General features: G+C 41.8%; 1 protein-coding gene across 3 annotated transcripts in view; it reads right to left on the bottom strand.

Moving 5' to 3' along the window:
- The window catches only part of SYNJ2 (synaptojanin 2), a 153,353-nt gene that overhangs the window by 90,967 nt on the left and 41,551 nt on the right, over positions 1-20,835 (bottom strand). For 2 of the 3 annotated variants that reach the window (XM_056567094.1, XM_056567091.1), the window contains exon 3: positions 3,263-3,536. In XM_056567094.1, the coding sequence (XP_056423069.1) occupies positions 3,263-3,536 (274 nt within the window). The remainder of the gene's footprint in view (positions 1-3,262; positions 3,537-20,835) is intronic. The other variant, XM_056567092.1, reaches the window with a different exon arrangement.

Below are 20,835 nucleotides of genomic sequence, written 5' to 3'. Positions count from 1 at the left end.
TTATAGCAGTCTACAACATATAATCATCTTGTACCTACTGCTTTCTATATGTTATTGAATATTCCCCTACGCTACATGGATTACTTACAGCAAAACCTCCTACAATTAACCCTATATCAGTCACAATAAAATTGAAAAGCTACGCTCCCCAGGAAAAAACAAAACAAAAAAAAAAAAAAAACACCCTTTCCTAAAATTTCACTTTTTTACTGTTGATTTAGAATTTAGAATTTATGAATGGGCACTAAATGGGTTCGAGCACAAAAGCAGGATGAATCTAGCCATAGTTGTCAGAATGAAAACTGCAAGATTTTAGGATTTTATAAAATAAGACTGTAAAACCGAAATATCAGCAAAAATCTTACAAATGTTAAAAGGTTTAACATAAAAATTTTACTTAAGTAACATTTTTATGTTATTTTTTACGTATTCTCTTGACATGCATTCTACTAGCATTAATTAAAATAAAAAAAATATCCTTACCAGCTCATTCACCCACTACTGCCACTCTGATCAGTGTATTCTGCTTTTATATAAACATGCAGGAAATGCCTGTGCAGCCAGTCATTGCACATAAATGTAACCCGCTTTAGTGTAGGATCAAAGTAAGTGCATAAGCAGCCCATTTTACACATTGAGAGATACACAGCACAATCTCCAATCAGCACGCACAAAGGGCTACCCACAGCAGCCATGTGTGTGCAGTGAGGTTTGGAGGCGGAGCCCTGAATTGACTGACGCACGGGCCTGCCTCCAAACCACAGGGATTATGCGTAGTCTTTCCGCTGTGCAGCGTAAAATGCAATGTGTGTGAACCTACCCTTAAACATCGATTTGTAGGGAAGAAAAAAATGGAGACCCTGATACCGTCGCCTGGTGTATTACCCTTGGAGACGGCAGCAATAGTGATCCTGAATTAAACAGGAACCATATAGATGGCAGCTCACCTTGAAGTGGATAAAACAAGCATATCACCCCAATGATAATGGGGTACCGCAAAAGTTGAGTCGCTGCTGAGCCTTCTGGGTAGCAGGAGTAGTAGTGGTACTATCCTGGATGAGTTGCAGAGAAGAGAGAAGAATACCCTTAGTAGATGGCGCTGTGGCTCTTTCAGACAAATGGAGTAGGACCAAAGCTTAGTTTAAGGTCCACAGCGGAACCAAATTTATTTGGTAAAATAAATAATAAAATAATAAAACATGCAATGACGCGTTTCAGGAGGAGCCCTCCCTTCCTCAGATCAGGATGCTATAAAGTAGTCATGATAACACTTATATACATAAAAAAATCCGCCAAATTACAGGTAGGGGGTGGGGCTTGTGACATCATCAATTTCCAATAACATTGCAGGGAAAGGAAAAAACATACAATATAACCTGTACATAAAATATGCATGCATTAGGAGTTTATAAAGTGCTTAAATGCAACAGAAATACTGTACATAGTCCTCCATAGCTCTCTGTTCCGAGCGCAGGAGCGGAAGTGCACACCTGCCAGATTTTACTAGCAGGCGGCAGCTTCCTGGAGCGCATGTTTTATTATTTTATTATTTATTTTACCAAATAAATTTGGTTCCGCTGTGGACCTTAAACTAAGCTTTGGTCCTACTCCATTTGTCTGAAAGAGCCGCAGCGCCATCTACCAAGGGTATTCTTCTCTCTTCTCTTAAACATCGATTGGCTACGAGAAGGCAGAAAACAATGATCTGTGTGCACTGTCGAGATGGCATTATTAATCTGATTGTTAAGGCCATTTTTTTAGTCCATAGAAATGTTAATTCTATGGTAAGAACTAGTAAAATTATCTACAGGGGTTCTACAAACAGGGGAAATACCCACAGGAAGGTATTTATCTGTATACACAGCTGTATGATATTTCTGCTCTTATTTTTGCGCCGCAATCTCAGGTTTTATCAGTACGAGATAACATTATACAGTAACCCCCCGACCTACGATGGCCCCGACATATGATAAAATCGACATACGATGGCCTCTCAGAGGCCATCGCATGTCGATGTCAGCATCGACATACGATGCTTTTATATGTCGGGGCCATAGCACTAACTGCTATCTGGCAGCGCAAAATGCTTAAGCTGCTGTCGGATAGCAGTTTAAGCATCCCTGGCAGGTTTGCTTACCTATTCCCGCTGCTCCGGGTCCACTTCGCGATCCTCCGGTGTCTTGCGCATCTTCTCCAGGGTCCGGGCCTTGCTTTCCGGCGTCGTTATTACGTCACTACGCATGCCGCACCGGCGCAGCAGCGTAATAACGTCACCAGAAAGCGAGGCCCGGACCCTGCAGAAGATGCGGAAGAAGCCGGAGGATTGCGAAGAAGACACCGGAGCAGCGGGACAGCATCGGGAGCCCCTGGGACAGCATCGGGAGCCCCTGGGACAGCATCGGGAGCGGTGAGGACCTGGTCCGGAGCGACGGGGACAGGTGAGTACAGCTTCCTATACTTTACATTGCACGGATCCCTCAACATACGATGGATTCGACAAATGATGGGTCGTTTGGAACGAATTACCATCGTATGTTGAGGGACCACTGTATTTAACTATATTATATATATATTTATTTTTTTAAATCAACTGGTGCCAGAAAGTTAAACAGATTTGTAAAATACTTCTATTAAAATATATTTACCCTTCCAGTACTTTTAAGCAGCTGTATGCTACAGAGGAAATTCTTTTCTTTTTGAATTTCTTTTTTGTCTTGTCCACAGTGCTCTCTGCTGACACCTGATTCCCGTATCAGGAACTGTCCAGAGCAGTATAGGTTTCCTATGGGGATTTTTTTTCTTCCTGCTCTGGACAGTTCCTGATACGGGCATCAGGGGTCAGCAGAGAGCACTGTGGACAAAACTAAAAAGAAATTCAAAAAGAAAAGAATTTTCTCTGTAGCATACAGCTGCTTAAAAGTACTGGAAGGGTAAATATTTTTTTTTAACAGAAATAATTTACAAATCTTAAAAATGTTTTCCACCGGAGTACCCCCTTAAATAGTTTGGACATTTCTTAATCTTTTACCATTATCATATGTAAAGTGCGCTGAAGATGAAGTTATTTTAATATTTCCCATTATTTTAGTAGCACATGTTGTACACTATATATTCTAACCCATAAAGGACACACAGCGTATATGTATGCCACGGTACTTTGGGCACAGTGACATACATGTACATGGTGGTGTTTCCAGATCACTGCATCTCCCGATGCGGTGATCCGGCAAAGATGGCTGCACACACATATAGTTATACTAACCAGAAGAACCAGTTCCCAGGTTCATAACATCTTTTTTCATCCTGATCTTGGGCCCGAACTGTGAGGTCAAAATGTGATCCTGGATTTGGCCAAGAGAAATAAAACATCCCTGAATTCAGCATCTTCCTGAGAACTGTGACTCGTTCCTCCTCTTTGGTCTCTTCTTGTAGTGGACAGAATTCAGTTGATGTAATTTTGTAAACTTCAGCATTTAAAATTCGTCCCACAGAGGTGCAATTGCTTACCAAGACAAGAAAGTGCAGCCGAGAATTCCCTAAGAGACAAATTTGAAAAAGTAAAACACAAGTTATAGGTATTAGTTACTGATCTAATGTAACTACAGTGTGGTGTAACATTTCATTTGGGTTTCATTACCCGTGATCTGTTGGGACTGAGGGAACCATATGACTTTACATGACCTGTCAGTATGGACACTTGCATATAAACTCGATTCCAGCTTCATAAAAATAGGACATAGAAGACGAGAACTTTAATTGTTCTGCCAATAAGGAGTTGGGTATCCTGAGGTGAGCTAAAATCATTACAACATGTGCTAAAGAAAGCACTCACATATCAGCAAACAAACGGTATAGAACAATAAAAAAGGGGACCTAACCATACCAGACCTCCATGGTATGGTTATACATTGATGAGAAGATTATTATGTGCCGTGGATTTGCCGTGGTTACATTATTTACATTAAATAGTAATTAAATAATTGTAATGGTTCCTAAGGCTAAAAAGTTTATATATATATTTTTCGACATCACCTGCACAAACAGTTTCAAATGCAACAATTAACTTGAAAAACCTGTTTAACTCAGGAAGGTAAAAATAGTATTACGTTTGCCAAGAAGTGCTGTTTTCTGCCGGAATGCAGATTGTATAGAGATCTACTAGATCAACAAAGTCATCTCATTCTTGATAGCTAGAGTAGAAATGGACTTGTATTAGAAGAGTTCTGAGCTACAAACTTGATGTCAGATGCATTTTGTGACACCAATTCACTGACTACAGGCAATATAATGGATATGACAGCTTCTGCTGTGCACAATTATTTTATGTTCGTGTAGTAGCTATACAGTGGTCCCTCAGGTTACAATATTAATTGGTTCCAGGAAGACCATTGTATGTTGAGACCATAAGTATTTGGTAACCTGGTAATTGGTTCTGAAACCCCCAAAATGTGATCCAAAAATAGGAAAAAGGAATAAAGAAAAAAATGCAGATAACTAATACACATAAACAAGTTCTTACATATACAAGTAAGAAAGAGCTGCAGGAAGCTGTAAATCACTGTCTTGTAGAGGACAGGAGCTTCTTCAGGATCCTGTACAGTACACCCAATGTCCTAAAAAATAATAATGGAGCCGCCCTTAGCTGGTGTTCAGAGGAGCAGCTTACCCTGGCACAGGTAAAAAGGTAGTACAGAACATTTAGTCACTACCTGTACTTTCAGAAATAAAGGGGTTTTGCCAGTGAAATGCCCATTCTGATTGGTCAGTTCTTCCAGCCATTGACACGTTTTGCATTTCTGGACTCTCCATAGCATTGTATGTGGAATGTGATTCCAAGTTACAATAGTTTAGAAAAAAACATTGTTGAAAATATTGTAATCTGAGGCCATTGTAAGTTGAGGGATCACTGTATTTCACTGCTATCATAATGCAAAATCATAGAATGTTGCAGAATTACCTTTTTTGATTGGACTAATATTATACTAAATACTGTTAGTCTTCTAAAATAAAAGCTATTACAAGATTCTACAAAGTTATATGATTTTTCATCCCCATCACTGGACTAATATGGCTATACCAAACTACTGCTATCCTTGGCAATACACTATACAGCAACAAATATGGCTGAATAAATAAGTTTTGTTTTATTTCGTTTTTAGTGGCAAGCTAGCAAGAGCATTTGACTATACAACAAAAATAAAACATTCCTATAAGTCAATGAGTGGTGTCTAAACTTCAGGTCAATAAGGTCCAAATATCAGGTCCCTGGCACGCAAGAATAAAGGGGAGGGGGGTGTCCTGGTGGAGGAGATCAGCAGGATCAAGACAAAAATACCTGTTGCTACTGTGCAAACCACAAGTTTGATTGCGGCATCTAAAGTGTTAATGCCAGACATCGACAAAGTCAGCATTTGCCATGGGTGCCTGTTGCTGCAACCGGGACCCCCTTCATATGGAGGGACCAGGGCATACATGTACATCCTGCGTCCTTAAGAGGTTGATATCAAAGTCACTCTGGGAAGATCTCAAACATGCAGTTTTTGCAAAACAACCAAAGACTTTGCATGATATGGAGACATTTTGCCAAAACTAAGAGGGCATCATAGACAAAAATTACAAAAGACTGCAAGCTGTACTTGATGCTTACGGGGGCAATACACAGTATTCGAACTAACGGGTCATTTAATTCTTTTTATTGCTTGCCATGTTTTAAGATTGTGTCATTCTGTTATAACCCACAGTTAAAGGGGTTATCCACCATAATGTGATTTTAGTACATACCTGGCAGACAGTAATAAACATGATTAGGAAGGATCTGCGCTTGTCTTGGGGCTAAATGGCTATGTTGTGAGATTACCATAACACTGTTGCTATTTTTTGTTAACTGGTATTTCCTGTTTGACTTTTTTTTTGCCTACAAATGCCATAATTCAATTTTCCTCCCTCCCACACATCATCCACCCCACCCGTTGAAACATAAATGAGCTGCATCCATTTAAAAGACCTGTAGTTTTCAAATCAGGGTGCCGACAGCTGTTGCATTAGTTGCAGATAGATCTCTCTCCCACCAAGCGATCCCTCCACCCATTGAAGCAGACAGGCTCCCTGTCATCAGCTGACTAGTGAGTCAGGTCTCGGCCGCAGTGCAACCTGCGAAAAATCTGAGACAACAGTCATTTTGTATGCTGTTAAAAATAAATAGTGGGGTGAAAATCACAGAAAAAATTGTGAGAAAACCATCACACACAGGTACAGACACTATATTATGAACTACACTAACTTTACAGCCCCTGTAGCATAGTCAAATAAATACTCCTTTCAATATGAATCCCATAAGAAATATAAGGAAATGTATTTTGCATGTTCAATCAGGTTCTGACATATTCATGTTCTGACATGTCTGAGAGGGTTCTGACATGTCTGAGAGGGTTCTGACATGTCCTCTTCTTGCTGGGACTCCATCGTGGACTGTACTGGACAAGTTATTACATTATAAAGACCAAGGAAGGCACCAGAGCTTGCTGTTAAAGGCAATAAAATTGCATTCTTAAGGCGCATGCGTGCGGCTCACCGGAAGGGATGCACCTGATGCGAGCTCTGTGCTTACTGGAGTTACCAGCCTTCTTTAGTGCCATTATTCGACTCTAACCTAGCAGTAACCTCTCTACTTTTGTGGGGGAACATGTCCCACTCCTAATTGAGGAGAAACCAGAGACTATCAGCGAGAGAAACCAGCACCTCTCGCAATCTATACCCGATATCTTCCGAGTGAGCTCCAGAACCAAGATGGTGGCTTCCTGCTCAAGCTCACCAGTGCCGCCTTCTGATGTAGAAGACAACCGAGCGCCAGGAGCTCTCTCCCCAGCAGCCATCTTCCGCAATATTAAGGACTTATTCCAGATTGAGCTGGCCTAGGCAGTCTCTAATATTACTTCACAGCTGCATGATCTGGGCCAGCGCGTGGTGGACTCTGAGGCTAAAATAGATGAGCTGGCGGATGCTGTGGAGACTGACCGCCAAGATCTTGATGACCATGTTGCTCAGTTGCAAGCTCTGGAATTGAAGCTCGACTAACTCTAAAATCGCTCTCGGTGGGCAAACCTACGCATATGGGGCCTACCTGAAACGTTCACAGACCTTACTAAGACTATCACAGCTCTCTTCTATGACTTCGGTCCTCAATTGTAGCCAGAACTGCTCCATCTCGACAGGATACATAGGGCCTTGGCTAGGACGAAAAACCCTGAATTGCGGAGGTAAGGGACACCCTATTACAAGCAGCCCGGAATATCCCAGCCTTGCCAGGCTTACCTCCTACCTCACCTCTGACTTGGCGCTGACCATTCTGGCACGCCACCAGGACTTTCATTCCTGTTACATTGGCCCTCCAACGGGAAGGTGTGAAATCTGGGTGGGGGTTCCCCTTTTCCCTCACCTTCCAAGTTAATGGCTGCACCCATGTAGTGTGACAGCTATCTAATACCTGTGAAGCCCTGGTGGACCTCCTGCCTCTAGCCCAGCGATCTGGCCACCCCGCTCGGTCTTGGCTGCTGATTGATAGGTCCCGCAGGGCCCCACCATCTCCTGGACCGCAGGCTGTACCTCCTAGAACTCCTGTCGTTTTGAAATAGTTTTTACTGTTTTCTATGGATGGACTCTTGCATTTTTTCTATTGGACTTGGACTTTCTACTCCATATGAGCCTAGCTTAGGAATGCCTATGCAATATATGTCCTACCTTCCACACATAATATATGATGGACTGACGGACATTTTATTCTATTTAGTTTTCTTTTCTGTTGCTTTTTTGGTTCCTCCTCTCTACCCCCCAGCACGACCGGATGCTCTGGACTTAATTTTTTTGTTTTGTTTTGTGCCGGGTTACTGATTTTCTTTTGTGTTAGGCTGTCTCAGAGTTGGACTACTGCACTCTCACCAACTGACCTCGGGTGTCTGGAAGTATGATGGACCATGCTTTTTGGTGGTCTATCTTTCCGACTGCTATGGACTATGTTTTTTGTTTTGTTTATGTTTGGTTTGTCTATGTTTTGTATCTAATGCTGTGTACTATCTACTGCTGTCTGATTGGTGAATGTATCCTCCTGCTCCCTACCTATAGTGGGTTGGATGCCTTCCGAAATATCCAGCTGCCTGTCTGGACCTGTGTCACAAGGCTGCTCCCGTGGTCTCTCCTCGCTTCTCTGCCCAGTCGCACCATAAAACCTTGCGGGATTACTTGAGATACACGGCAGTTGCTATTTGCTTACAAAAAACGCATTTCATGAAGGCATCTCGGCCTCAGTTTTTTCATAAGCCTTATTCTAGATTTTACATGTCCACTTATTTTACAAAAAATAGGGGCTTAATTATTATGCTTCAAGATTCCTTTCCCTTTCAGGTCCAGGAGGAGCGTTCAGATACTGAGGGTAGATATGTGCTGTTACTAGGGTTATTGTACGATAAACATGCTAGTGAATACCTATACACCTACCGATTTGACTTTACCATTCTTTAAGAAAATGTGTGACCAGCTTGGCTCCCTGATCTATGATATTTTGATTTGGGCTGGCGATTTCAACATGGTTTATAATGTTAAGTTGGATCCCTCGAACACTGTTCCGTTTCGCAGGTCAGGGACTCAACAGTGCCTTCTCTCTTCTCTTTGTCAACCACTCGCTGGCTGATACCTGGCATGAATTTAATAGCACTGCTAGAGACTATTCTTACTATTCTCTGGCCCAGCGCCATTATACTAGAATAGATTGGATTCTAACAAATAATTCTTCTTTGCCTCAACTACTGTATGCCCGTCATGTTGTATCCGTTTGGTCCGATCGCTATATGGTGCTGGCGGCGTTTAACTTTATGGACCCCCTCCACTACCAGTTTCGTTGACGTCTCAATGAGTCGCTTCTCACGATGCCTCGCATTACACAACAATTATCAGATGACCTGACATCCTTCTTCACTACTAATGTTACACCCAATTCTGACCCAAAGCGGGTTTGGTTAGCACACAAATCATATCTGAGGCCGTATAGTTTCTCTAGCTGCAGGCATTATGCGTGATTGGAACCAAACGCAAGTGGCGTTAGAAGCTAAATTGCATAGGTCATCTTTTGCTCAATTTTCGGGCTTTGCAGGATACCAGGGTGCAGCTGGATGATTTAAAGTCGACTGGAGTTGAGAAGGCCATGAGGTGGACCAAGGCAACCTATTATAGGTTTGCTAATAAACCTGATTGCCTGTTAGCGATTATGTAAAAACAAGCAACTTCTTTTAATAGGGTCCACAACCTCCAGCTCTGCCCTGGTCTCCGCTCCTCCCATCCTGATAAAATTGCATCTGCCTTTCATTCTTTCTACACTGCCCTCTACTCTGAACCTGCTCGCTCTCCCTCCTTTCCTGATACACTCCTCAACTTTCTCGCCACGGTCGCCCTCCCTAACCTTTCACCTGACTCTAGAGAGACCCTGAATGTACCCACCTCATTTGAGGAAGTTTCACTTGCTTTTTCAAGTCTTAAAAACTAGGCAAATCCCCCTGGACCTGATGGTCTGATGGCAGCTTATTAAAAAAATTCAGCCCTCTTCATACCTTATCAACTGTCTTTATTTACACTATCTCCACCCCTATGTCAGCGTTATCACTCAATATAGAAAAGGCCTTTGACTTTGTTTTTCGAGACAGTATATGTTTGTGCCCATTTATATTTCTCCCCTACTGCCTTTCTGAAACTCCCTTCTACAATCACCCCTACCTATCACCATCAGTCCAGGCACCCATCAGGGGTATCCTCTCTCGTCGGCACTATTTGCCTTGGTGATGGAACCCCTGGCGGCTTTAATTAGAGGTCACCCAGACATTAAGTGTGTTTCCGTGGCATCTTCGGAGTATAAGGTGTCCTTATTTGCGGACAATCTGCTCCTGACTATAACCGAGCCTCTAGTGTCACTGCCAAACCTTTTGTCCCTTTTAGATACTTTTTCTGCCTGAGTTAATGTCACTAAATCTGAGGTCTTTCATTGCCAGGTCCCTGTTCAAATGAGGGACCTCAATTCCCATAGCTTCGGTTTTAAAGACTCCTCCTCTGGACTTTCTTATCTCGGGGTGAAAATGACCCCTTCCCTTTCATCCTTATACAGCCGTAACTACCCACCTCTCTTTACGTCAATCCGATCTGACTTGTCCAAATGGAACTTTCCCTGCCTCTCCTGGCTAGGCCGTGTTAATGAAGTCAAAATGGCGATTCTACCCAGTCTTTATTTTGCTCCCTCCTGATTCCCGTCATAAAAAAAAAAAGGGACATATTGGCCCTCCAAAAGGATGTGTTTGCTTATATTTTGTCATATAAATGACCCCGTATATCCCGCTCATTGAGGCACTATAACAAGAAATTAGGAGGTCTGTCAGTCCCCCAACTTTCTTAAATATTGCTATGCTGCTCATCTGGCCCAGCTGGCTCTTATTAACTTACCTACTGGAGCCCCTCGGTGGGCGACCTTGGAAAAACTCTTTATAAGCGCTTTATTCTTATAGTTCTTTTATGTGTTCCTCTTGTCCGGTAACTACCCTATTGCCTTCCTCGGCCCTGGTGGCCCTTTATTTGCCGTCTCTCTGGCCTCAGGTTCGCTTTAAGTTTTCACTCCAATGCCGTGTCCCAGCTTCTCCCCTTTATTTCTAATCCTCTATTTCCTCCTTGTCTGTCTGTCTAGCTTTACTTGGTAAATTCAGAATCAGACCCTTCGGCTTCATGATTTCTTGCTTCGGTGACAGCTCTACTCTATCGAGTCTTTTCAGTCTTTTCACTTAATGTTACCCAGTGAATTCTATCGAACGAGACAGATCTCTATCGAGTTCAATTGTCCAACACTCCCTCCCAAATGCCCACTTTCTTTGAAACTTACTGTCAATACTTTATGCCCACCTGACTGACGGGAGGCTGAAATTTATGGATGACTCGAAACAGGATCTTGGTACCACTATCGCTTTCACAGCGGAGGGACAGCTGAAACACATTGAGCCGAGGCAGTTGTCCTTCATGGACACTGCTCTTAAAGTATTACATAGAGCAAGGGTTCTCAAACAGGTGACGGCACAGCGCAGAAGGATGTCACCAGTCAGTGTGGCCCTCAGACTCCTGCCGAACGGGATAGACACAGGCCTGGTAAGCATGTTAAACTAAGTGTAACACCGCAGTATGGGAGGGTGTTATTGTATTTATCTCATATATTGGCACAGGGGGATCAAAGGGGGGGAATAATGGCACGAGGTGATTAAAAAGGGGGGGGGGGAGGAATAGGGGTGATGGAGGGGGAGATTAAGATGGAGGGGGGATAAAGGTCCAAAGGGGATCAGAGGGAGGGGGGGGGAATAATGGCACAAGAAGATCAATTTGGAGGGGGGAATCTTTACCCCTCCCCCCTCCCCATCTTAATCCCCTTGTGCCATTATTCTCCCCTCCCTCTGATTTCCTTTTTCCAATATCTGATTATGGCAAAAGGATCAGAGGGAGAGGGGAAATAACAGCACAAGGGGATTTAGAGGGGGGGGGGGGAATAATGGCACAAGGAGATTAAGTATCGCATTAGAAAGGTAAACACATGCCATTATGAAAGTACTTTTATGACTTATTTTGTCCACGGGTACCCCTCGTGCGTGCAAACATACGTGCGAGGGGTAGCCGCGGACATATTTCCACCCTTTGGGGGTAGTGTCGCGAAAAAGGCTGAAAATCACTGACAGTATATTTTGTGCCTGACAGATTGAATGCTATCCCACTGTTTCACCTCTTTCGTGGCTGTGGTATGCGTGGGACTATGTACCATGTATGGTGGTCGTGTCCGGCGGCGACCACTCTTTAGTCTCAAGTAGTCACTCCTCACTTCTCTTCTCTCAAGCCATATCCCCAGGACACATGCCTTCTACCTGCTGGGCCTTAAACCTAATAGAATGACCTTTCGAGTTTTCCGCCTTGTGCAAATTGATTCTTTTAGCTACCAGAATCCACATTGCTTCTCAGTGGAAGCAGCCTACTTTGAGCTATCCCAGTGTCATCAATAGAGTGAATCTTATGTTACACGAGAAAATAGCAGCTATTCGGGAGGATGCGGTGGACCGGTTTGTAGTATCGGAGCCGTGGCGGTCTTCACTTCATAGCCCTGATATGCACTATTTTACTCTATTGTCCGGGAGCACCTTTTTGTAGTTGAATGAGACAGTCCAGCCAGATTATTGTTTTATATAATTTCATTCTCATCCTGATAGACACCAAATGCTAATGCTATTATTGTGCCTTGTAATGTACACCTTATTTCATCTTTCTGTTCCGGTCATGTTGACCTTCATTTTTATGGTTTGTACCCTTATTCTCATACATCCTTTTTTTGTTTCAATAAAAGCTTCATGGTTTGATTGTTAAAACTGCATTCTTATTCTGTGAGGAGGAGAGGCAAGTTCACATGTTAAAAAGGTAGCTGAGAAATTTACAAACTAATATGCCATACTATAGCTAGCTCCAGCAATTCTAGTTGTTGTACAAAATAAAATAAAACTAACAATTTTTACATAGTTTACATAGTTAAGGTAAACACACATGCCATCACTGGTAACAACCGCTTTTTTCAGCCATGCAGCTTATATTGTATCGCAGTTGGTAAACTTTATTAGTTCCCAAGTTGATGGGTGCGTCGAGATCTAAGGTTTCCTTGATCACATCTCAGTAAGAAAAAATACAGCAAAATCATCTGCAGACAGAAGTAGGTGTGGTCGAAATGCAAAGCTTGATGTGAGTGGCATTGCCGAACTGTAGAAAAACACAAATCTATGGCTCTTTAAATTACTGTAGCATTGAATGCAAGTTTAAGGGCGCTCTGTATGAGAGCAACTCTGACAGTCAGATAAAATCAGATTTATGCTGGTTGAACAAAATTAGCCTGCACAGTATATACTGTATGTCAACCTGCAACTGCTTGTGGAGAACCCTGGACAGATTACATACTAGATGCAACCAAAAGAATAGGAACATTTGCAGCTGCAGCTGTCAAAGATGGGTTTCGGAAGCAAGTGTCTCTGCTTTAGAGGGGCTTTATTGAGTATTCAAAGGGCATGAGTTTAGAAGAATAATGTTCTGCCTGCCCCTTCCGGTCTGGAGCGGGCTTGAAGTGCTAGAACCACTTGGAAAAGACTAGGGATCGACAGATTATTGGTTTGGCCAATATTATTCACCGATATTCACGATTTTGTACGTTATCGGCAATTACCTTGCCGATAATCCGATAATGCCCCGCCCCCTGCACCGCACCGCCCAGAGACCGCCGCCGCTGCCCCATTGCCTCCCCCATCCTCGGTTTTATAATTACCTGTTCCCGGGGTCCACGCTACTTCTGGCTCCTGCGGTGTTCTGCGTTACACAGTGACAGCTCAGGGACGTACTGCACGCTGCGCAATGACGAGTGACGTCCTCAACGCAACGTCACCCTCAGTGCGCACAGTGACAGCTTAGGACGCCGCCAGAGCCAGAAGTAGCGTGGACTATGGGAACAGGCAATTATAAAACCGGGGATGGGGGATGCAATGGGGCAGCGGCGGTGGTTGGACTAAGGACCGACAGGGGGAGAAAAGCGGGCGGCGGCGGTCTCTGGGCAGAGGATAGGTAGGGCGGGGCAGCGGCGGTGGTAGGACCCCAGGAAAGGCAGTGGGAGCGAAGCGGGTGGCGGCGGCAGAGAAATAGCCGATAACTTATACCGATATTCCGGTATAAGTTATCGGCTATCGGCCTTAACCTCCACAGATTATCGGTATCGGCCCTAAAAAAATCAATATCGGTCCCTAGAAAAGACGCCAATGCATTTCCGAGCAGATTCCTAGTCTGGTGTCCAGAATTACAGCTCAGAAATTCTGTTGTGTGAATAGTGCCGTGGAATCACACTGAGAACAATGGGAGGCTGCTGCCCCATATTTTATAAGCGGAATTCTAAGCGAAAAATACATGAATGAGCCCCAAGGGTACATTCTAGTATTGGTGGCTTTAACCTCTTAAGAATTTTTATGTTTTAGTTTTTCCCTCCTCGCTTTCAAAAAATCATAACTCTTATATTTTCATCCACAGACTAGTATGAGGGCTTGTTTTTTTGCGCGACCAGTTGTCCGTTCTAATGCCATCACTCACTTTACCATAATACATATGGTGCAACCAAAAAAATACTATTTGTGTGGGGAAATTCTTTGGGTCAATATGATTAAAATGATACCCATGATAACATACTTTTCTATTACTGTTGCGCTTAAAAACTTATTTTTTTTATTTTATTTTTTTATTTTTAAGTTTTTTTTTATGTTTATATCTTATCTATACAACACTGCAGTATAAGTTGCCGCTATTTAAATAAGAATTAATAGATAAAAGCTGATGGCTTGACAATATTTATTACACACTCTTTTTCATTATGTATTAATGTTTAAAGACTATTTTTTTTAATTTTTCATTTTTCCGTATAAGCTGCGGTATGAGGGCTCATTTTTTTGCGCAGTGATCTGTACTTTTTATTGATACCATATTTGCTTATATAAAACTTAAAGCGTAACATTTTTTATATTAAAATGTTATTAAAAAAAGCAGCTAATTTGGATTTTTATTTATTTATTTATATTTTTTTTTACACGTTCAAACCGTTCACCGTAAGGTATTCCTTAACGTTTTATTTTAACCCCTTAAGGACCCGTGACGCACGCGTACGTCATGAGTCCCTGTCCTGTGATATAACGCGGGGTCACACGGCGACTCCGCATCATACCACGGCGGGCCCGGTGTCATAGTGAAGCCGGGACCCGCCGCTAATAGCGTGCGGCACCGATCGCGGCTAAAAACGAAAGTGAAAGTGCCCGGCTAGCTCAGAGTGCTGTTCGGGATCACCGCGGCATAATCGCGGCATCCCGAACAGCTGTAGCACAGGAGGAGGTCTTACCTTCTCCTGCGCTGTCCGATCACCGAATGAATGCTTCAAGCCTGAGATCCAGGCTTGAGCAATCAATCGCCGAAAACACTGATTGATCCATTCCTATGGAGATGCATCAATCAGTGTTAAAGATCAGTTAATGCAATGTTATAGCCCCCTATAGGAGCTATATTATTGCATAAGAAAAGCGTAAAAAAATCATTACCCTTTGAATTATCCCTTCCCCTAATAAAAGTTTGAATCACCTGGCATTTCCAAGAAAAAAAAATAAAAAAGTGTAAATAAAAATAAACATGTGGTATCGCCGCGTGCAGAACTGTCCGAATTATAAAAAATATACCGCTTTTTAAACCGCACGTTCAATGGCCAAAATAGCGCATTTTTGATCACTTTTTATACCACAAAAAAATGAATAAAAAGTGATCAAAAAGTCTGATCAGAACAAAAATGGTACCGCTAAAAACTTCAGATCACGGTGCAAAAAATGAGCCCTCATAGCGTCCAGAACACAGGGAAAAAAAGTTATAGGGGTCAGAAGATGACCATTTTAAACGTATAAATTTTCCTGCATGTATTCATGATGTTTTTCTGAAGTGATACAAAATCAAACCTATACAAGTAGGGTATCACTTTAACCGTATGGACCTACAGAATAAAGATAAGGTGTATTTTTTGCCGAAAAATGTACTGCGTAAAAAGGGAAGCCCCCAAAACGTACAAAATAGTGTTTTTTCATCAATTTTGTCGTACATTGATTTTTTTGCCGTTTCACTGTAGATTTTTGGGTAAAATTACTTAAGTCATTACAAAGTAGAATTAGTGACGCAAAAAATAAGCCATCATATAGAATTTTAGGTGAAAATTTTAAAGAGTGATTTTTTTTAAGATAAGGAGGAAAAATTGAAAAAGAAAAAAAAAAAAAAAACGGAAAAAGCCCGGGTCCTTAAGGGGTTACGCACGCGGCGATACCAAATATGTATATAAAAGGTTATTTTTTTTGCACACTTTTTTTGGGTGAAATAGGGAAAATATAAGTTTTTATTGGGGAGGAGGGTTTTTCACATTTTTTTTAACTTAAATTTTTACACTTTAATAGTCCCCATAGTGGACTATTTATAGCAATCATTCGATTGATAATACTGTTCAGTGCTATGCATAGGACATAGCACTGATCAGTATTATCAGTCATCTTCTGCTCTGGTCTGCTCGTACGCAGACCAGAGCAGAAGACCCATGGAAGGCAGCGGAGGCAGGTGAGGGGACCTCCGTCTGCCATTCTAGATTATCGGTTCGCCGTGGCAGCGATGTGGGCGATCCGATCATCCATTTTAGTGACCGCAATGCTGCATATGCCGTGATCTGTATTGATCACGGCATCTGAGGGGGTTAATGGCGGACATTCGCGCGATCGCGGATGTCCGCCATTACCGACGGGTCCCTAGCTGCTATCAGCAGCTGGGACCTGCTGCGCATGACCCGAGCATCGCCCCGATGCTCACGGTTATGCATAGGATGTAAATGTACGTCCTGGTGTGTTAAGTACCAGCTCACCAGGACGTACATTTACGTCCGGCGTAGTTAACCCCTTAAGGACCGGGGTTTTTTCCGTTTTTGCATTTTTATTTTTTGCTCCTTGCCTTTAAAAAAATCATAACTCTTTCAATTTTGCACCTAAAAATCCATATTATGGCTTATTTTTTGCGCCACCAATTCTACTTTGTAAGGACGTCAGTCATTGTGCCCAAAAATCTACGGTGAAACGGAAAAAAAAAATCATTGTGAGACTAAATTAAAAAAAAACGCCATTTTGTAAATTTTGGGGGCTTCCGTTTCTACGTAGTACATTATTCGGTAAAAATGACACCTTATCTTTATTCTGTAGGTCCATATGATTAAAATGATACCCTACTTGTATAGGTTTGATTTTGTCGTACTTCTGGAAAAAAAATCATAACTTCATGCAGGAAAATGTATACGTTTAAAATTGTCATTTCTGACCCCTATAACTTTTTTATTTTTACGTGTATGGGACGGTATGAGGGCTCATTTTTTGCACCGTAATCTGAAGTTTTTAACGGTACCATTTTTGCATTGATAGGACTTATTGATTGCTTTTTATTAATTTTTTCATGATATAAAAAGTGACCAAAAATGCACTATTTTGGACTTTGGAATTTTTTGGCGCGCACACCATTGACCGTGCGGTTTAATTAACGATCTATTTTTATAATTCGGACATTTCCGCACGCGGCGATACCACATATGTTTATTTTTATTTACACTGGTTTTTTTTATGGGAAAAGGGGGGTGATTCAAACTTTTAATAGGGGAGGGGTTAAATGATCTTTATTCACTTTTTTTTTGCAGTGTTATAGCTCCCATAGGGACCTATAACACTGCACACACTGATCTTTATCATTGATCACCGATTTCTCATAGGAAACCAGTGATCGATGATTCTGCCGCATGACTGCTCATGCCTGGATCTCAGGCACTGAGCAGTCATTCGGCGATCGGACAGCGAGGAGGCAGGTAGGGGCCCTCCCGCTGTCCTGTAAGCTGTTCGGGATGCCGCGATTTCGCCGCGGCTATCCCGAACAGACCACTGAGCTAGCCGGCATGCTTTCGTTTTCACTTTAGACGCGGCGTTCAACTTTGAACGCCGCGTCTAAAGGGTTAATAGCGCGCGGCACAGCGATCAATGCCGCGCGCTATTAGCCACGGGTCCCGGCCATTGTTAGATGCCGGGCCCGACCCGCTATGTCCTTAAGGGGTTAAAGGGGTACTCCGGTGGAATTTTAATTTTAATTTTTTTTTATTAAATGAACTGGTGCCAGAAAGTTAGACAGATTTGTAAATTTCTATTTAAAAAAATCTTAATCCTTTCAGTACTTTTTAGCAGCTGTTTGCTGCAGAGTAAAATCTTAATTTTTTTTATTTATTTTTTGTGATGTCCACAGAGCTCTCTGCTGACACCTGATGTCCATATCAGGAACTGTCCAGAGCTGGAAAAAATCCCCATAGCAAACCTATGATGCTCTGGACAGCTCCTGACACTGACAGAGGTGTCAGCAGAGAGCACTGAGGACAACACAAAAAGAGAAATTCAAAAAGTAAAGAATGTCCACTGTAGCATACAGCCGCTAAAAAGTACAAAAAGGACTAAGATTTTTTAATAGAAGTAATTTACAAATCTGTTTAACTTTCTGGCACCAGTTCATTCAAACAAAAAAAAAAAAAAAAAAAAAAAAGGAAAACATTTTTTTTTTTTTTTTTTTTTTTTAGGGAATACTGGGGTATTATTCCAAAAATGTTATGCCCTCTATGAAACATATGAGGATACTTTGGATTACCTATTAATTGAACTAAATAAGAATAGACACTGGTTGATCCTATATCCTATGAAATTTCTCAAACTTGTCACTGTGGATTTTAATGTAAAAGAAATAGGAGAGACTAGAATATAGGTAGGATATTACAAATAAATCCCCAAAACTCCTGCAGGTTGTCTCATGTTTTTAATTTATTGCACATGAAATATAAATCATTGCAAAAAAAAAAAAAAAATGGTTTAGGAGACTTATCCCTCTATAACAGCTAAAATACATAGGGCTTAAAGGGGTTCTCCAGTGCTAAGACATCTTATCCCCTATCCAAAGGATAGGGGATAAGATGCCTGATTGCGGGAGTCCCGCCGCTGGGGACCCCCGTGATCTTGCACGCGGCACCCAGTTTGTAATCAGTCCCCGGAGCGTGTTCGCTCCGGGTCTGATTACTGTCGATCACGTGGCCGGCGGCGTGTGACGTCACGCCTCCGCTCCTGTCTGACCTCACGCTCCGCCCCTCCAATGCAAGCATACGGGAGGGGGCGTGATAGCTGTCACGCCCCCTCCCATAGATTTGCATTGAGGGGCGAAAAAAAGTGCATTTTTGGTCACTTTTTATATCATGAAAAAATTAATAAAAAGCAATCAATAAGTCCTATCAATGCAAAAATGGTACCGTTAAAAACTTCAATATGCAAAAATTCCTTACCTTTAAAGTCAATAGGAAAAAAAACTACAAGGTCATAAAGGGCCCTCATTTTGGCCCCATGCTGCCATACAAAAATAAAAGATAAAAAAATTCAAAAAAAAGCAGTAACTATAGGCATATATAGAATTGAAGGGGTTATCCACCATAAGGTGATTTAGTATGTACCTGGCAGACAGTAATGGACATGCTTAGGAAGGATCTGTGCATGTCTTGGTGAGATTACCATAACGCTGTGGCTATCTTTTTGTGAACTATTTCCTGTTGGATTTTGTTCTCAAACTACAAGTCCCATAGTATGAGGTCACTTTCCTTCCACCGACACATAAGCCACCCCACCCAGTGAAACACAAATGAGTTGCATTCCATTCAAAAGACCAGTGTTCTCTAACCAGGGTGCCTACAGCTGTTGCAAAACGATCTCTCTCCCACTCAGCGGTCATTTCACCCATTGAAGAAGGACATGCTCCTTCTGATCACCTGACTAGTCATGTCACGTCTTGATGCACTGCAACCTGGGAAATCCTAAGACTTTTGTAATGTTGCAGGCTATTAAAAATAAATATTGGGGCGAAAAATCAAAGAAGAATTGTGAGACCCCCCCCCCCCCCCCCATCACACACAGGTGCAGACACTATATTATTATGAACTACACTAACTTTACAGCTCCTGTAGTATAGTCATGTAAAAAAAAAAAATCCTGGAATATCCTTTAAAATAATGAAATGGAATTGGCAACAATTGTCATCTTGCAAATGACTTGTGTACTTCGGAAATAGATCACCAGAGCCAAGACAAAGAGTGAAACCTCCTCCTCCACCTTTTCTAAACAAGTACTGTAGAACATAAATTATGTTGAACAACTTATGAGTTTTTTGTGATCCTAAACTAACTGGATCTGCCCAATAATGAGGCTTCCATGAACGTGGAGACCTAAACATTACATCTATATGCACATTTGACAAACTGTTAGCTTGATACATTTAGCAAACAAAAATTCTTCAGTTATTTTTCATCTTCTACACACGCTCAGGTCAATGGTTGAGGGTGCATTCACACCACGTTTTCTATGTAAAAACCGTATGGAACCATATTGGAAAACGTATGCATTGACTCTCCATTGAAAACCGTATGCCAAAAGACGCATCGGGTTGTATCCGTTTTGCATCCTGTACGGTTTTGTCAGGTTTTTTCCTGTACCCAAAACCGTAGTCTACCACGGTTTTAGGTCCGGTTGAAAAACTGTATTAAACCGTATACGTTTTTTTTTTTTTTTTTTTTTAACATGGGAGTCAATGGGAACCGTACAGAACTGTATGTGCATACGCTTCCATCCGGTTTTCACCATATGGTTTTTGACTTTGCACAGTTTTTTTTCTTTTAATTTCAATCAAACAAGTAAAACTTTATTCAAAATGGAGTGAAAAGTTAAAAACGTTTTTTTCTTAAAAATCGGATGCAACCGGATGTCAGTTTTCAAACCATATACGGTTTTTAACTGTATAAGGGTTAAAATTTGTACACCCGTTTTGATACAGTTTAGTAAGGTTTTGAGGAATCTGTTTTTCCTTAAAAACCTGATACAGGGAACTGTCCTGCAAAAACGTGGTGTGAATGCACCCTAACTGAAGTGCTCTCAGCTTGGCAATATAGTTCGTATAAAACTGGTGGTGTTTGAGCTCTAATGAACTAAGCTGGCATGAGACAATGCTCCATACCATGCCATGAAAACTCAACGGATAGACGCGAAAAAAAAAAAGAAAAAAGAAAAAATGAATAGCACTGCGCACAATAACCTGATGATTACAAAAATTGGAAAAACCAAATTGGTTTCAGATTGGTAAAGG

Source organism: Hyla sarda, chromosome 3 (assembly GCF_029499605.1).
Source record: "Hyla sarda isolate aHylSar1 chromosome 3, aHylSar1.hap1, whole genome shotgun sequence".
Lineage (NCBI taxonomy): Eukaryota > Metazoa > Chordata > Amphibia > Anura > Hylidae > Hyla > Hyla sarda.
The sequence above is the reverse complement of the archived record's forward strand: the minus strand, read 5'-3'. Positions and strand labels throughout refer to the sequence as shown.